Source organism: Nipponia nippon, unplaced genomic scaffold, assembly GCF_047370975.1.
Source record: "Nipponia nippon isolate SJK-2023a ecotype South Korea unplaced genomic scaffold, ASM4737097v1 scaffold_22, whole genome shotgun sequence".
Classification (NCBI taxonomy): domain Eukaryota; kingdom Metazoa; phylum Chordata; class Aves; order Pelecaniformes; family Threskiornithidae; genus Nipponia; species Nipponia nippon.
This window is the reverse complement of record NW_028262339.1, coordinates 7,642,812-7,661,860: the sequence shown is the minus strand read 5'-3', so window position 1 is coordinate 7,661,860 and position 19,049 is coordinate 7,642,812. Positions and strand designations below refer to the sequence as shown.

At 45.9% G+C, this 19,049-nt stretch overlaps 1 protein-coding gene across 7 annotated transcripts in view; it reads left to right on the top strand.

The window, feature by feature from the left end:
- The window catches only part of LOC104011642 (transmembrane protein 161B), a 70,065-nt gene that overhangs the window by 6,311 nt on the left and 44,705 nt on the right, over positions 1–19,049 (top strand). For all 7 annotated transcript variants that reach the window (XM_087760479.1, XM_087760475.1, XM_087760478.1 and 4 more), the window contains one exon: positions 17,888–17,991. In XM_087760479.1, the coding sequence (XP_087616605.1) occupies positions 17,888–17,991 (104 nt within the window). The remainder of the gene's footprint in view (positions 1–17,887; positions 17,992–19,049) is intronic.

Below are 19,049 nucleotides of genomic sequence, written 5' to 3'. Positions count from 1 at the left end.
TCTCCCTAGTAACGAGTGATAGGACGAGAGGAAATGGCCTCAAGCTGCGCCAGGGGATGTTTAGGTTGGATATTAGGAAAAACTTCTTCACCGAAAGGGTAGTCAGGCATTGGAACAGGCTGCCCAGGGAAGTGGTTGAGTCTCCATCCCTGAAGGTATTTAAAAGGGTAGATGTGGTGCTTAGGGACATGATATAGTGATGGACTTGGCAGTGATAGGTTAACGGTTGGACTTGATGATCTTAAAGGTATTTTCCAACCTTAACGGTTCTATGATTCTATGAAAAACCTGACCTGCTGTATTACAGGTCTGGGAGAATAACCTCAGGCAAAGTAAAATTGAGGAGAGACTAATGTGATATCTTGGCATAAGACTATTTGCCTTGGTTATCTTTGCTCTGCATGCTGTTTAAATCAGTTCATGATGTAAAGAAAAATGTCCTTTAGGAAGAAGTACTTTTAAGTTGTGGATTTCTGGCTAGATTCTAAACTCTGTGTCCTCTAATCTAGAGTGTGTCAAATAGAGAATATAAAATATTGGTAGGTACCAATATCTAATCTGCATTTATGTTCCTGAAATTAGTGCTTGTGGAGCTAAACTGATGTTAGGGGTAACAGGAAACCTTAAAAGTGTATAGGAGACTTGATCTAGACAGAGCCTGAATTAAAATGAACCCTGTATTTTGTTGCTGTGTATGAAAAAAATACTGTGTGTTAAGGGATGTTAAAGAGTGGGGCTGCCTTCCTCAGCCGCTCTGGCCCAGGACTCCCTCTTGACTGGCTGCTGGAGCCCAGCCTAGTGTGCTTGGGGACCCAGGGTCTCTGCCCAGGCTGAGGGACGTGGCTGCTGCTTTCCCATTGGCATGTTCAACCAGTAGCAAAGCTGAGCAGGTAGCCCAGAGACAGACATACACGCATGACATGTGGCTGGTTACACAGACTGCCACAGACAAGGCACTGCTTTCAACAGCACCTACATATAGGACTCATGTAAAACATAAGCATAGACAGACAAGTCCCCTTCCTCCTCTTCAGCTGGTAGAGATAGGAGTTCACTAGTGAAAGCACACACACACGTTTGTGGATCCCTCGAGTACTGGCGCAGCTCCTCTGTCTGTCTGGTACCCCTGCCTGAATCCTGGGCCCTCTTACCTACTTCACAGGTCCCCTACTTGACAGCTAGTCCAGCTTGTTGCTTGCTAGCGAGCACGCAGCACTCACACATTCATCCAATAGGCACTCCACATTTGCAAGTCCCCTGGGCATGCCAGCATGGACCCTTGCCAGCCTAAGACCCCAGCCCAGACCTGAGGTCCCCCCTTCTTGCCAGCTAGTCCAGCTTGAAGTTTGCTAGCGAATACACATGCACACCAGGTTTGGGGAAGATAGACACCTCTGCCCCCCCGCCCTAGCAGTTGGCATCAGGCATGTGGGCTGTGACCCGTTGTCCTGTTCCAGCCATTGGTGCTGAGCCCCTCACTCTCCTCATGGTGGTCCCCCTTAGTAGCTGGTTTTCAGGACACACACACACACCATTCCTGCCCCAGTGGCTGGAGTCGGAGACCCCCACTCACTCCAGTAGCTGGCACTGAGACCCTGTTCCAGTAGCTGACACCACAGGCCATGGGGTGACTACACCCTTGGTCTGACTCCAGTAGTTGGCACCAAAATTCACTCACACACACACAGGTCTTACCAGTGGCTGGCACTTGGTCCTTGCAGCACACGTGCACATGGGGTAGAGTGAGATTATGCAGAGATAGTTAAGACAAGATTTAATAAGAAGATGGGACAGACTGCAGACATCACGTGCAGGGCTCAGCCAGACAAGCATACTAACTGGCCCATTTTGGATGGAACTAGCCCTTTTTATAACCTTTTCTGTCTCCCCCCCCTTCTTTGTTCTTCCCTGTTTCTCCTTCCCCTACATATTCCCTCATCAGCTGGCATAGTTCCACTGACACACCCCCTACACCCCCCACCCCCCAAATCCTGGACCCTCAGGTTTGCATCCTTATCAGTTACAAAGTCCCAGGTTTGCCTGCAGTTTCTTGCTAGCCCAACAATTAGTGTGACTGACCAGGTTTGTTTCTGGTTGTTGTTTTTGTTAATGCTAATTTGTCAGGTTTTATGTCTCTGTGTTTGACCCCCTCCCTTCCCTTATCCTCCCAACTGAAAAACATAAAATTTCTTGCATTCCACATATCCTTGCCAATTAGTGTGACTGACCAGGTTTGTTCTCATCACAACTTTCATTATCATGTTTTGGTCTGTATGTTCTTGTTTATGGCTCCTTTGGCCAGATACCCTTAAAGGAGCAGACAGTGTCCTTCCACATACCCTTATACTATGTTCTAGTGTTGTAATGTCGTGGCAGCCAGCAACTAAGCACCACACAGCTGCTCGCTCACTTCCCCCCCCGGTGGGATGGGGGAGAGAATCGGAAAGGTAAAAAAGGGAAAACTCGTGGGTTGAGATCAAGACAGGAAAAGCAAAAGCCCCACATGCAAGCAAAGCAAGGAATTCATTCGCTACTTCCCAGTGGCAGGTGGGGTGTTCAGCTATCTCCAGGAAAGCAGGGCTTCATTATGCGTAATGGTTACTTGGGAAGACAAACGCCATCACTCTGAATGTCCCGTTCCCCCCCCTCCCCCCCTTCCTTCTTCTTTCCCTAGCTTTATATGCTGAGCATGATGTCATATGGTATGGAATATCCCTTTGGTCAGTTGGGGTCAGCTGTCCCAGCTGCATCCCCTCCCAACTTTTTGTGCACAATAACCTACTCGCTGGCAGGGTGGTGTGAGAAGCAGAAAAGGTCTTGACTCTGTGTAAGCACTGCTTATCAATAACAAAAACATCTCTGTATTATTCACACTGTTTTCAGCACAAATCCAAAGCGTAGCCCCATACTAGCTACTCTAAAGAAAATTAACTTTATCCCAGCCAAACCCAGCACATTCTCCACCCCTTATTCCGTACTATGTACATCGTGCTCAGGTACCATGCTACCCAGTACATCCTCATTAGCCGCCCCCCCCCCCCCCTTCCCATCCTTTGATAAATAACACAGGTATCATTTCAGTTTTTCCATTTATATGAGCAAATATTAATGTAAACATGCTATTAAATAGTTTAAGCCTGAAGTTTCTCTTAAGGTAGACTTATAATTGCACAGGGAACATCCTCTCGGTTGTAAATATTTTACTTTAAATATGTCTCTTGCTGGGATCATACATAAATCAATGTTGTTTTTCTGTTGATAATTTTTTTTTCTTTTTAAGCAAAGAGAACATAACACTTCCTATTCTAGAAAAAGCCTAAGAACAAAGGGCTCCCCTTCCTTCATTTCCATATTTGCCAAATGGGAAAATCTCTGATTTTATTTATGCATGACTCCATCATCTCCCAAACAGAACAAGTTCACAGAAATGGGGAGGGGGTTATGAGGAGCATGGCAAAGTTGTATATTGAGGAATTCAGACTCTACAGAATGGAAGACGTGGAAAGTGGTTAATCTGGAAAGGGATTTACTGGCTGCAGGAAAGTACCATGTGATAATAAGCAGTTCCATATATGCTGCTAGAACAACAATCTGGGAGGTGGGGGAGTGAATGTGATTCACGGACTCAGGAACAAAAGTGATGAGTTGAGGTTTGTTCTCTGTAACCTGGGATAAGTGGGACCAAAAATTATAAAACTGCAGGGGGGGATGTTTGTGGGGTTTTGTTGGATTTGTTTTTCATATGAAAAGCTGTGGAGGATTTAAGCACTAGAAAAATGACTTCTAGAGGGAAACATAAAAAGAACTCTGCAGAGTGTCAAGAGAAGATTCAGAAGTTCAAATACCTTAATGTGGAATAAAAACTGCATAGGGAAGGACTCTAATCTTAGAAGAAGACAGAAGAGGAACCAGTGACTAGAACCCAACACTAGATAAATTACAGTAGTGGAAAATACCCTGTTTTAACAGAGTGAGTAACTAATTAAATTACAACCTGAAGTGGTGAATTCTTCACTGGGTTGTTTTCAGACATTCTTTTTATAAGCTGCTATTGGTAAGCAAATTACTGGTCTCAGTAAAAGGATGATCGGTGAAAATGTACATGAACTTATTGGTCACTATTCTATGATATTCTTTTGGATTTTGGCCCTGAGGAAGAACCCAGCCAGCTTTTTGCGTTCCACTAGAGAATTTAAATCTCCTGCTATGTGTATTTTGCTTATTACCTCCTTAAGCCACTGAAACTTTTATCCCTGACAGTAATATTAATGATTGACACCTGGTTTTCGAAGATGAGTAAAACTGACAGCTGTTTTGTATTTTGCTTGTGTGTGGATAGAGTAACTTCAACTAACAAGTCCAATAACTCCATTCTCTAAGAACGTGTTCAGTGTTGCCAACTTCTGAGTTGATCACTAATTGTGCTTAAATTGTTTCTTAAGCCCTCCTACATGTGATAGTATTAAAATGTTTGACTGCAAAGAAAAGCTAGAAAAAGTAAGCAGGATGATAAAAGTGAAGGAAACAGATAACAATTAACTAAACCACTGTTTAATTTAGTTTTATTCAAAAGATCAATATTTTTGAACTTTGCAAAGATGTTGCATCTAACTCCATATCAACAGTAGAGTCAGAACTTTACTCTTAAAAAGTTAGAAGTGTAAGTCTTTGAAATGTCATGAACTTTTTTTTTTTTAATGTTGTTATGATTTTAACTTATCAGTTGGACTCTCTCCAGTATGTCCATATCTCTCCTGTACTGGGGAGCCCAGAACTGGACACAGTATTCCAGGTGTGGCCTCACCAATGCTGAGTAGAGGGGAAGGATCACCTCCCTTGACCTGCTGGCAATGCTCCTCCTAATGCAGCCCAGGAAACCATTAGCCACGTTTGCCGCAAGGACACACTGTCAGCTCATGTGGCACGCTGTCAGATATTGTATGGGTATTGAAGTTAGGTTGAGTGGCTTAATATCCCAGGTTATTCCAAATTTTCTAAAGGTGGGATCAGGAAAGCTAAGGCACAGTTGGAGCTCAATTTGGCAAGGGATGAGAAGAATAAGAAGGGATTTTACATGTATGCTGGCCAGAAAAGGAAGATTAAAGAAAATGCACTCCCATAATAAATAACACAGGAGAACTGGTGACAACTGACATGGAGAAGGCTGAGGTACTCAACAGTTTTTTTGCCTCAGTTTTCAGTGGTAATCTCTCTTCCCACATCTCTCGAGTCCCTGAACCTCAGGGCAGGAACTGGGGGAATGAAGTTCTCACCATAGCAGAAGATCAGGTTTGAGACCACCTGAGGAACCTGAACATACACAAGTCCATGGAACCTGACAAGGCGCATCCCAGGGTCCTGAGGGAATTGTCTAATGTAGTTGCCAAGCCACTCTCCATCATATTTGAAAAGTTATGACAGTCAGGCAAAGTCCCCAGTGACTGAAGAAATGGGAATAGCACATCCATTTTCAAAAAGGGTAAAAAAGAGGACCCTGGGAACTACTGACGAGTCAGCCTCACCTTCGTGCATGGTAAGATCATGGAACAGACAAGGAAACAGCTATGGATGTCATCTATCTAGACTTGATACTGTCCCCCACAACGTTCTTGCTGCTAAATTGGAGAGATAGGGGTTTGATGGATGGACTGTTAGATGGATAAGGAACTGGCTGGATGGCCACATCCAAAGAGTTGCAGTCAATGGCTCAATGTCCAAGTGGAAACCAGTAACTAGTGGTGTCCCTCAAGGGTCCATACTGGGACCAATACTATTTAATATCTTCATCAATGACATAGTGGGATTGAGTGAACCCTCAGCAAGTTTGCAGATGACACCAAGCTGAGTGGTGCAGTTGATTTCTGGAGGGAAGGGATGCCATCCAGAGGGACCTGGACAGGCTTGAAGAGTGGGCCCCTGTGAACCTCATGAAGTTCAACAAGGCCAAGTGCAAGGGCCTGCTCCTGGGTCAGGGCAATCCCCAGTGTCAATGCAGACTGGGGGATGAATGGATTGAGAGCAGCCCTGCAGAGAAGGACTTGGGGATACTGGGGGATGAAAAATTGGCGGGGTGGTGTGAGAAGCAGAAAAGGTCTTGACTCTGTGTAAGCACTGCTTATCAATAACAAAAACATCTCTGTATTATCCACACTGTTTTCAGCACAAATCCAAAGCGTAGCCCCATACTAGCTACTCTAAAGAAAATTAACTTTATCCCAGCCAAACCCAGCACATTCTCCACCCCTTATTCCATACTATGTACATCGTGCTCAGGTACCATGCTATCCAGTATATCCTCATTAGCTTCCCCCCCCCCCCCCCCCCATCCTTTGATAAATACACAGGTATCATTCCCTTAGTCTATGGACCACCCCTATAAAATGCCCATGAAATGTCCGTTGAGTTCATTTAGTCCGTGACTTTGGGCTCCATCTGTTATGGTGGTCACTCAGGACAGGAGAGGTGGTGTGTCGCGTGGAGTTATTTGGCACCAAAGCCAGCTCAGGTCGGGTCACTGCTGCACTTGCACTGCTTCTTGTAAGGCTCGTCCTCCATTGGTTCAGGTGGTTCCTGCTATAGTAATTCCCATAACATGCAACTCAAATCATGGGTTACAACAATTTAAAGGTATTTCCATTGCAGTCTCCACCCCTGGTCCCTTTGGACCAGACCATAGGGTTTAATATTGCAATGAACTCCTCCCCTTGCCCCTGCTCTGGCTTGGACTTATCCACAGACTGCAGTTCCTTAGGGGTGTACCTGCTCCAAGTGGAGCCTTATCTATGAGCCACAGTCCCTCCAGGGGTATACCTGCTGCGACATAGACTTATCCACAGCCACAGTCGCTTAGAGGTGCACCTGTTCCAGTGTGGCCTTCTACAGGTCACGGTCCCTTCGACTTGAGTTCACACTGGAGTTGTAGCCTGTTCAGTACAGCAGTAATGCCCTGGCCATCTGCCAGCCTAGGCACATGGCCATTGCTGTTATCATAATGTTCCCAGGCACAGCAGAGTAAGATGATAAGCAGTACAGCAAGCAGCAAAAGCAAAAAGCAGCCACTAATGAGCACTAGACTCTAATACACAGTAAGGCAAGCGAGCCCCATGGCAAGCACAGGAGCCCGCCGATTAACAGCTAAACAGCAATAACAGCTATAAATTCGATCTAGCACATTCCAATCAAACCTGTCATTATCTCGAACCCTTCGAGCCTCACATTGGGCGCCAAAAAGGACTGTTGTGGTTTAACCCCAGCCGGCAACTAAGCACCACGCAGCCGCTCGCTCACTCCCCCCCTGGTGGGATGGGTGAGAGAATCAGAAGAGTAAAAGTGAGAAAACTCGTGGGTTGAGATAAAGACAGTTTAACAGGTGAAGCAAAAGCTGTGCGCGCAAGCAAACCAAAGCAAGGAATTCATTCACTACTTCCCATTGGCAGGCAGGTGTTCAGCCATCTCCAGGAAAGCAGGGCTCCATCGCGCGTAACGTTTACTTGGGAAGACAAACCGCCGTAACTCCAAACGTTCCCCCCTTCCTTCTTCTTCCCCTGTCTTTATATGCTGAGCATGATGTCATATGGTATGGAATATCCCTTTGGCCAGTCTGGGTCAGCTGTCCCAGCTGTGTCCCTTCCCAACTTCTTGTGCACCCCCACCTTACTCGCTGGTAGGGTGGTGTGAGAAGCAGAAAAGGCCTTGAGTCTGTGTAAGCACTGCTCAGCAATAACAAAAACATCCCTGTATTATCAGCACTGTTTTCAGCACAAATCCAAAACATAGCCCCATACTAGCTACTCTAAAGAAAATTAGGTCTATCCCAGCCAAAACCAGCACGTGTAATTTGAGATAGTTCGGATTGGTATAGATTTTTCCTGTGTGTATTAATGAGCATATAAATATCATGTAAGTGCATACCTGCAAAAGAGTAGAGTTGACAAAATGTGCTTTGCACATGGCATGCTATAAAGTCAAATTTAAAATTGGGATTTGAGTTTTCTTGGGGTTTTTTGTTTGTTTGCGCGTGTGGGTTATTTTTTTTTTAATGGCTTAAAAGTTGCTAGGTTGTTTTCAGTTGCAAGTTGAATTCTTTTTTTAGGCGTTTCTGTTTTTGAGGAAATACAGGAATTACCTCTATGGGAGTGAGTATGGTGAATTTCTGCTGAAAGGGAAGGAGTTCGGAGAAAGACATCTAATGGCTGAAGACAAAATGATCCTAATGGGTTCAGTTACAACTTGCAGTCATCACTTGAGTAAAGGAAATTAGATTCCGTGGATGCAGTTTTAAATAGTCTGTTGAATTGTAAGCATGTTAGCTGAGGTGTTGGACCTGCTACCTTGTATAAAAACTAACTGCCTTGATTTGCATAATTTTGCCTCCTGTTAGTTGTCTTGAAAGCACATCTTCTTTTACTTAAAAATGCAAAGCCCTAGGAGTAATTGGAGAGAAAACACTGGCACCTGTTTAGGTGTTTTTTTCTAAAGAAATATTAATGTAGCTTTACCCTGAGATAATGAACTCTTGAGGATCAAGGCTTAGTAAGCAAGCTAGATTGAGGGACAGCGGTTGGTCTCCCACTGAATAGAAATAGGCTCATCATATGAGATGGTCAGAATAAACATTTGGTTTTAAAATGCATGATTTGGTATTTTAAATAATCAAGTATATTTTACAGGCAACTTTTTAAATAACACTTTATTTCATTCTAAGTACACTTCCCTTTAGCTAGATAATTGCTTTGGGTAGTCTAATGCACATGACTCCAAGATGACAAGAATCCCTAACAAAGATAAAGTATTTCAAATGATACATAGAGCTTTCAAGCCTGATCTTCATAGAATAGCCCAGGTTGGAAGGGACCTCGAAAGATCATCTGGTCCAACCTTTTGTTGGAAAGGTAGCCTAGATGAGATTATCTATCACTCTGTCCAATCGCATCTTGAAAACCTCCAGTGATGGGGACTCTACCACATCCCTGGGGAAGTTGTTCCAGTGATAGATTGTTCTCACTGTAAAAAATTTCTTTCTTATATGGAGATGAAACCTCTCCTGGTGCAACTTGTACCCATTGCCCCTTGTCTTCTCCATGTGACTCGTTGTGAAGAGAGCCTCCGTCCTCTTTGTAGCCGCCCTTTAAGTACTGGAATACTTTGATGAGGTGTCCCTGCCCCCCCAAGCCTTCTCTTTTCCAGGGAGAAAAGACCTAACTCACTCCTTCAGTCTTTCCTCATAGGGCAGATTCTCTAGCCCTTTGATCACCTTTGTGGCCCTCCTTTGGACACTCTCCAGCCTTTCTTGAATTGTGTCTTTTTTGAATTGTGGGGGCCAGAACTGGACACTGTACTCCAGGTGCGGCCTGACAAGTGTTGAATAGAGTGGGATGACCACGTCTCTATCTCTGCTAGTAATGCCCCTGCGGATGCAGCCCAGGATCTGATTTGCCCCCATTGCTGCAGCAGCGCACTGCTGACTCATGTTCAGCTTGTTGTCCACCAGGACCCCCAGGTCCCTTTCAGCAAGGCTGCTTCCCAGCCACACAGATCCTAGCCTGTACTGGGCTCATCCCTGGTGCAGGACCTGTCGTCCCAGGTGCAGGACTTTGCACTTGTCTTTGTTAAACTTCATACTGTTCTTGCTGTCCCACTCTTCCAGCCTGTCCAGGTCTCTCTGTAATATGGCTCTCCCTTCTGAGGTGTCCACCTCACCACCCATTTTGGTGTCATCAGCAAACTTGGTGAGAGTGCTTTCAAGCCCATTGTCCAGATCATTTATGAAGATGTTGAATAGCGTGGGGCCCAGTATTGATCCCTGGGAGACCCCACTTGTGACAGGCTGCCAGCCTGAGTAAAAAACATTGATCACCACCCTCTGAGTGCGACCTGTTAGCCAATTTCCAACCCATCTCGCAGACCACCCATCCAGTCTGTATCTTGCCAGTTTGTCCAGGCTGTGGGAAACAGTGTTGAATGCTTTGCTGAAGTCCAGGTAAACAACATCCACTGCTCTCCCCGTGTCAACAGAAGATGTTATTTTGTTTTAGAAGGTGATCAGGTTAGTCAGGCATGATTTGCCTTTGGTAAATCCGTGCTGGCTTTTCCCACCTGCTTCATTTGGTTTGTGATAGTTTCTAGGAGGACTTGTTCCATTACTTTCCCAGGGACTGAAGTAAGACTGAAGTAAGACTAATGGGCCTGTAGTTTCCTGGGTCCCCTTTTGGGCCTTTGTAGATGGGTATGACATTTGCCCTCTTCCAGTCATTAGGGACATACCCTGATCTCCATGACTTTTCAAAGATTATAGATAGTGGCCTTGAAATGATGTCAGCCACTTCTCTTTAACACCCTGGTGTGGATTCTGTCCGGGCCCATAGATTTATGTGGGTTGAGCCCTTGCAAGAGGCTGCAGACCAGCCCTTCCTCCATTACTGGTGGGTCGACACGTGTGTTGTCGTAGCTACTTGATCCTGTGATCTGGGGTCCAGCCACGCCGGTCAAGACAGAGGCAAAGAAGGTATTGAGAACCTCTGCCTCGTCAGCATTATTAGCGACTAGTTTCCCTGTCCTGTTTAGCAATGGGCCTATGTCTTCCCTGTGCTTCTGCTTACTGCTCAGATATTTGAAGAACCCTTTCTTGTTGTTCTTGACATCTCTGGCCAATTTCAGTTCCAGCTGAGCCATAGCCTTCCTGACTGCATGCCCTAGCAAGGTTCTTGTAGTCCTCAATGGCTACTTGGCCGCCTTTCCATAGCCAGTAGGCTTCTTTTTTCTTTTAAACACACCCAACTGCTCATTGTTAAGCCAGGGTGGTCTCTTGTTCCACCTTCTTCCTTTCCCTTTGCAGGGGATTGTGGTGGGTTGACCAAGCCACTCTATCACTCCCCCTCCTCAGTGGGACAGGGGGAGAAAATAAGATGAAAAACTCATGGGTCGAGATAAAGGCAGTTTAATAAAGAAAAGCAAAGGATGCGTGCAGAAGCATAGCAAAACAAAAAGTGTTATTCTCTGTAGCAAACACTACACATGAAGGTTATCCCACTAGATCTCCAGCCGACCCGGGCTTTATACCCCCAGCAGTAGGTGTGTCATGTTATAAGGGGCGGAGACAAGGGAGGGTCGACCCTTAACTCTTTCCGTACAGCACGTGATCTTCCGGTCGCCAGCCCTTATCTTTACTACATTTCCCCCTCCCTTAGCTCCAGTAGTTCTGGATCTTGCTGGGGAAGCTGCGTGTAAAATAATCGATATATGGTAAGACTTATACAGGCACGCATCCGTTACGTTCATAGATTTTGCCCAGTCCAGCCAGTAGTTCGTCGCGGCTCCCTCATTACTCCCCCACACCATCAGGATGCATAGGGAAATGGTAACCTGTCAAGATAAGACTCAATAGATTGATTAATGTCTATACGGCCGAATATTTCGACTGGGTACCCATTCCAGCGTCCCTTTCTCGGTTTGCACACACGCATACCCACGTCCCAAGCAACGGAGGGAATAAGGGCCCCCCCATTCACGGGTTTGCAGGTCCCGTACTTGAACCAAAGGGTAAGGCCCTTCGTCCTCATCGAGCCGGAAATGTGCCTGGGTTGCAGTCTGGGTTTTATAGGTGTTCCCTCGAATGGTATGATTTAAGGTAATTAGTGCCGTCGTCAACAGACGCTGTGCCCGAAATAAGGGAGGGTCAAGGGGAGGGGGAACCCCTGTTCCTGGGCTTATCTTTTCCCCCTCCCTAAGTCGGTCGAGTAACTCTTTTAATGTGCGGTGCGTGCGTTCTACAATGCTTTGGCCCGTACTGTTATAGGGAATGCCATGACTCAACTGAATATCCCAGCGCGCGCAAAAGTCCTTTGTCTTCTTGCTGACATATGCCGCTCCATTATCTGTTTTAATTTTTTGTGGGATGCCAAGTTGCGCCATACAGTCCTGCCAATGTAAAATAACTGAGAGAGCATTTTGTTTAGCATGCATAGTGGCTAAAATAACTCCACTGCAGGTATCAACTGTGACATGCAGATACTTACGTGGATTAAAGGGTTCATAAATCGTAACATCAGACTGCCATATTTGGTTGGGCTGCAACCCTCGAGGGTTTACCCCTGCCTCCCAGAGGGGACCTTTGGAACACACAGGACAAGCAGCAATCACAGAGCGAGCATCTTGCAACGTAATGCCAGCGAGCCTAGCTAAACCGCGAGCTCCACAGTGGAGGAGCTTATGCAGGCGGAAAGCTCGCCTTAGGTTAGAAGTTTCTTCAACCGCCAGTACGCTCTTTGCTAAGCTGTCCGCTATTTCATTCCCAGCAGAAAGAAAACTCGGTATGGAACTATGACTATTAACATGGATAGGACAGACAGGAGCGGTTCTCATTTGCAGTGCGGTGAGCAACATTCCAGCAATCTCTGACGTTGCCCCAAGTGCCCATCGGCACTTCTTCAGTAACTTATATACATAGCAAGAGTCTGTGATTAGATCCAAGGCCTCTTCGGGCCATTGAGTGAGAGCCATCCATACCGCTTTGGCCTCAAGATACTGCACGGATTGCCCTTGATCTTGATAACTAATGTGGGTCCACTGACCATCCTCCTGCCATGTAACGACAGCTTTCCCAGTAATCGATGACGCGTCGGTAAAAACTGTGCGGCCTCCGGTGGGTTGTTCAACTATGGCACTAGCTGGCAAAAAATGGAGTACCTGGATTATCTCCCCACAGGGGTGTGGTCTTAGACCTTCAATACGACCCGTAAATTCAGCTATTGCCGCTTGCAGGAGCCCCACTTGTGGAAGTACCAACTCCCACTGTGCCAAAGAACAGGGCAATGCGATGACCTCCGGGTCCTTCCCTGTTAAGTGTTGAGTTTGCCTCCGACAGCGGAGAATAAGCTGGGATAATAATGTTGGCCAAGAAATTAAAGCCGTCTTTGGTTTGCCTTGATACAACCAAGCAAAAGGCCAGCCTTTTTCACCATTATTTTGAATTAGTAAACCATGGCCAGCGGTATCGGTCATGTAAATCAGGGCAGTGACCGGTTGTTCAGGTGTAAATCGAGCGAGACCCCAATGCTGGGCTCGCTCCATAATTGTCCTAAGAATCTCCTGATGGTTTCTTGAAAGAGTCCTTGGAGCTAGGGGGGAATCTCCTCCTTTCAGGAGTTGATATAAGGTAGTCATTTCTGCCTCAGATATTGGAATAAAGTTTCTAAGCCACAACAGTTGTCCAATTAATTTTTGTGCCTCATGGAGTGTTGTCACTGTAGTCCGAATTTCAAATGATTGTGCTGTCACGCTTCGTGGCCTCAGTTGAGTACCTAAATACTTTACTGCACGCCCTACCTGTGTTTTCCGAGGCTCAATGTGTAACCCATGTCGCTCCAAACTGACTATCAGCTGCACGCGTGCCTTTTCCAGTAACTCCTCTTGGTTGGACGCCAATAACACGTCATCCATGTAATGGAAAATGATGACCGTAGGGAAATTTTCTCGAATAGGGCGTATCGCAGCAGCTACAGCAATTTGACACAAGACTGGTGAGTTTTTCATGCCCTGGGGTAACACCTTCCATTGATATCTGGCGCACGGGTGTTGATTGTTAGGCTCAGGAACAGTAAAGGCAAAGCGTACTCTATCTTCTTCATGCAAGGGAACACTAAAAAAGCAATCTCTAATATCTATAACCACTATTTGATAGTCAGGTGGAATCATGGCCGGAGAAGGGAGGCCCGCTTGTAGCGGACCCATGTCTTGTATACATGCATTAACTGCGCGTAGATCATGTAGCAGTCGCCACGCTCCCGATTTTTTCTTTATCACGAAAATGGGGGTGTTCCAGGGACTTGTAGAGGGTTCGATGTGTCCTGCGTCAAGTTCTCGTTGTACCAATTGTCGAACAGCCGCCCTCTTTTCCTCTGTCAATGGCCACTGCTCTACCCACACTGGTTTATCTGTCAACCAGGTGAGTTTTAATGGGCGGACACAGGCAGTGGCCATTATGATAAATTTGTACGCAGCGCTATATTCATCTTCTGCAAGCAACATCGTCCCAAGATGACAATGGGTAACTCAGCAATGACAGGGTTACACCATGCAACCCTAGCTTGTCCGGATTCCGGATCCTTCAACATAATTTGCATTGGGTTCCTGCTTTGATGCGAGGTCTGAATGCCTCCCACACCTTGCAGCGAACCTCTCGGTTCGAGTGGCCAATCATCTGGCCATAGATGTGATGGGATTACTGTAACATCCGCTCCTGTATCCAAAAGGGCTCTTAATACGAGGCGTGGTGTTCCCCCCAACTCTGGGAGCCATGGGGTAACTATAATATCTACTTCTGGTCGTGTGGTCATGTTTAGGGTGAGTGCCACATACGGCGAGGCTCTATCCCCAGCCTCCTCTATTGCGCGCTCCCATCTCCCCAAGGCAGCTGAGTTGGATATTGCATCATTGGGACCGCAGGCGACTGTGCTGGTCCCGGGGAAGGAGAGACTCCCTGTGCCATACATTGCGCTGCTGTCGTCGGGCCTGTTGAGCTGATCACTGGGGCAGGTGGGGATGGCACGGCCCTCGGCCATCCCCTCTTCTCGTTTCCCCAGCCCGGTCTCCTTTGCTGACTCCCCGATTTGCACTGTCGAGCTCTGTGGCCTAGTCGCCCACAGCGCCAGCATCGTAGGTCTCTCTCTCCTTCCCCTGTTCCGGGGGTGTTTATTTTTGAAGGGCATTGTCGCGCCATGTGTCCTTGCCCCCCACACTTACGGCACGTAAGTCGTGCGCCGCGGCAGGCCGCATGGACTGCGGCCACTACCGGTTGCATACTTTGCACCTGTTCCTGTTCCAGCACATAACGAATCATCTGTGAAAGCGTGGTCCCTATGGGTAACTGTCTTAGCAACACTGCAGTTTGTGGGTTTGCTTGTGTACGTGCACAGTCAAGCAATATCGCCTCCTTAGCCTGCTCAGGAAGTCGAGCAACCTGGAGCGCCGCTTGCAGCCGGTCTAAAAACTTTGTGAAGGGCTCACTTAACGATTGCCGTATTTGGACCCATGGAGGCTCCCTTTTATCAAGAGCTGCGATGATGCGTATCGCTTCCTGGGCAGCTTTCGAAGATGCAGCAAAATCGCGCCCCCGCATTCGCTGAGCCTGTGCCTGAGGAGTTGCGAACTGCCCTTCACCCATCAGCTGCTCTAAAGTCACTCCTGCCATGGGATGGTTGGCCTGTTGCGCCTCGATAACAACTTGGGTGCACCGATTCCTCCACTCCTCCCTAAACAATACCATCATCGAGGGGGTCAATACGGCCCGCATCAACTGAATGATATCAAAAGGTGCAAGCGGCGTTGCAAAAACACAGTCTAGTAGGACTTGGGTCTCTGGGGAATTTAATCCATGACTTTTCGCCGTTGTGACCAATTCTTTCACCAACTTTGCATCTAACGGTTGCCACTCATATCCTCCACCTGGGGCTGCTCGGATAGGAAATGCTTGAATCGGAGGGGCCTGGAATCGCACTCCTTCCAAGACACAATTTTTTGCAATCATCTGCCAATCCGTCCTGTTTGCCCTCTCTTTCGGCATTCCCCCTGGCATAAGACTTTCCGCATTTGCCACCACCCCTCTCAATCGGCTGATCAATGCCTCGAGTTCCCTTGAAACCTCGTTAGTCCGTCTTGGAAGCGGGGGCGGATGAGCAACAATCGAGGATCCCTCATCACCCCCTTCGCCCTCACTGCTATCAGAGCTCATCAGGTAATCGTGTACAGGCTCCCTCCACTGTGAGGGAATACCAGTTTGATTTCCCATTGCCCTAGGGATAGGGGTTCCCTCTGGTGGCTCAGGTATCACTGACAGTGCCGGGGAGCCCTACCACCCCCCCTCGATGTCCTGCGCTCCGCTCTCTGTGTGTCCAGCGCTCGTCGATCACTGGGATACAATGGGGCATCCTCAGGTGTTTTGCCTTCTTTTTCTCCTTCCCGCCATCTTCCTTCACGTAGTTCACGATACTGCTGGGATCCCACATCAGCCCCCGGGACCCAATCCAGCAACCTATCAGTCAGCTCCCTTTCCACACATTGTTGCAACTCGCCCCAGGGGTATTGAGGAAGTGGCAGATCCGCCGGTGCAGGAGGTGCCGAAGGTTCCGTGGGCGGCCGCTCTAAACTCCCCACTTGTATCGGGAACACCTTTCCCGACTCCTTTGTTCCCGCTGCACCATAGTCTCCCTGCACCTCCCCTTCCTCCGTTGGCTCAGCCCCCAGTAACAACGGTTCCGTCTGTGTCCCACAGGCCACTCCTTCCCAGCCAGCCTGTGTCCCCTCCGAAACTAAACTTGTTGGCTTTTCGTTCCCAGGAGATTCCTGCCCCATCAGCACACCACGTGCAGCAGGTCGGCGCCGCCTTGCCGCAAACCCCCTCTTGAGCACCCTTGTCGTTACCGACTTTAGTACCTTTATGAGTTCCGCGAGCTCCATCGCTGTTGCCTGATCACGTCGGGGTCACCACTGTGTAGCAAACACTACACATCAAGGTTATCCCACTAGATCTCCAGCCGACCCGGGCTTTATACCCCCAGCAGTAGGTGTGTCATGTTATAAGGGGCGGAGACAAGGGAGGGTCGACCCTTAACTCTTTCCGTACAGCACGTGATCTTCCGGTCGCCAGCCCTTATCTTTACTACAATTCTCTACTTCCCATCAGCAGGTGATGTCCAGCCACTTCCTGGGAAGTAGGGCCGAAGTACAGGTAGCGGTTGCTTTGCAAGACAAACGCCTTAATAACGAATGCCCCCCCCCCCCCCCTTCTCTTAGCTTTTATTGCTGAGCATGACATCATATGGTATGGAATATCTCTTTTTGGTCAGTTTGAGTCAGCTGTCCTAGCTGTGTCCCCTCCCAACCTCTTGCCCACCCCCAGCCTACTGGCTTTTGGGGGTGGGGGAGTTGGAGAGACAGCCTTGATGCCAAAACATTGGTGTGTTATCAACACCTTTCTAGCTACAAATACAGAGCATAGCACTATGAGGGCTGCTATGGGGAAAGTTAACTCCATCCCAGCCAGACCCAATACAGAAGTATAATTCTGAACTTTAGAAATACAAAGGGATATATTGTGTCTTTAAGATATTGTTAGTAACTAGCAATATCCAAAGATCCATGTTTAAGAATAAATATGCATATAAACATTCTTATGCCACTACTTAAATGTGGTGTTTTGTGTGCTGATTGAAAATGTGCATATGCTCCTTTTCATGAGAGAGTATTTTGAAAAACAGATCAGTTTAAAAAAAGAGAAGTTATTTATTTGTTTGATCTTTGGTGCTTTTTAACTTGCATATTTTGGTAAATTTCACTTGTATGTCTACATTTTTTTTAGTTTTGTTTTTTTCTTGTGATGTTTTAAGCATGAAAATGTTGCATGTAAATAGAAAGCTGAAATTTCAAGTCATAAATGCAAATTTTATAAATCATTGTTAATTCCTAGTAGGTTTGTGCAGTGTCAGCTGTTAAGTCATGTCAGAATTGAAGAGACCACCAAAAGCAAGATCGTAATCAGTGATGTAATTTTAATGTATAAGGTCTTGTGAAATGTCATGCCATCATGTGGCTTAACATCTGTTAAACGGAGAAGCTCTTGTACTATCTGACGGCTCAAATACATACGTTACTATCCTAGTGATTTGGCAGTGCCTTTTCTTTTTGGATTATTATAGCAAGTTCCAGGGGATTTCTTGAAAACTGATGCAGTATTGTTTTTCTTCCCCTGCGGTTTAAAAAGAACCAAAAATATTATCCCTACTATATGAAGGTGTTTTTAAAATGTTTTTGTTTCTTTTTTTTAAAAAAAAGTACTTCAGTGCCTTTTTTTTTTTTAAACACACTGACTTGTTATTAACTTATTCCTCTGCAGGGTGTGATAGGTGTACAGCTGGTGGTTACCATGGTAATGGCTAGTGTCATACAGAAGATCATACCTCACTACTCTTTTGCTCGTTGGCTTCTCTGTAGTGGCAGGTAAGATAAGAAAAAGTTGCTGCACTGTGTTTGAATATGGTAACACAATTACGCATTAGAGTAGAAACAGTAAAGCGAACTAATGTAAATTATGCTTTTTTTGAAAAATAATTCATCTGCTATTCTTGAATTCTTGAAGTGTAAGACAGTGTTGCTGTAAAAGAACACACTTAAGTTTGTTGCTTTAATCGTATCGGTCAAAGTTAGCTGCCGTCCGGCTCTTATCTTTTTAAAGGCATAAGCCACATATTTTAATATTAAAAAGCTAAATTGAACATAAGACACTGCAAGAACAGAAGGATTTTTTTTCTCTGCACTGCCTCAGTATTTTTAGTAATCTGTCTGCTGATTAGCCTTGCATATAAAGAGTGCTTAGGTACTTACTAAAAATTCTTTTTTAATACTTCATAGGACAGGCTTAGTATAAATGTCAATATGCTACTTCATAACAATAGATCAAATACATGAGTTGCAAGGGGAGCATTCCATGTGTGGCTGTATCCATAATAACTAAACCCACCAGCTGTTTTAAATATAAATCAGTATCTTAAATATTAAAAAACAAACAAACACATAGACACTTTCTCTTTTTTTCCAGGAAGAGAAACGCACTGTCTGATTAGAAAGTAATATGCTGTCTTTTATAATTGTTGAAATTTTCAGAATTTCAAATCTCTACTTTTTTTGCAAAAGGTTGAGAGGCTTTTCTAAGTGAGGTTGTCTGAAATATCTACATGAGAGGGCCCTCCCATTTGTGGAGGGCGGATAAACACATCACCATTCAAAAATAGAAAAGCCAGGAACTTTAAGTGACTGGTTCATTTCAAGATGCCTGTATATGTACATTCAATTGTGGGTTTCTTTTTTTTTTTTGTGGTGGTTTGTTTTTGTTTTTTTTAGTGTTTGAACTGGCAGTGAATTCCTTCAGGGGAAACTTGTAACATTCGATGTTAATAATTTCTGTAGTATATTATTAGCTTGTACTAAACTTCTTTTCTGTTGAACAAATTCCAGCATCAGTCAAATATTTAGCACAATAGCACCTACTGATACAGACT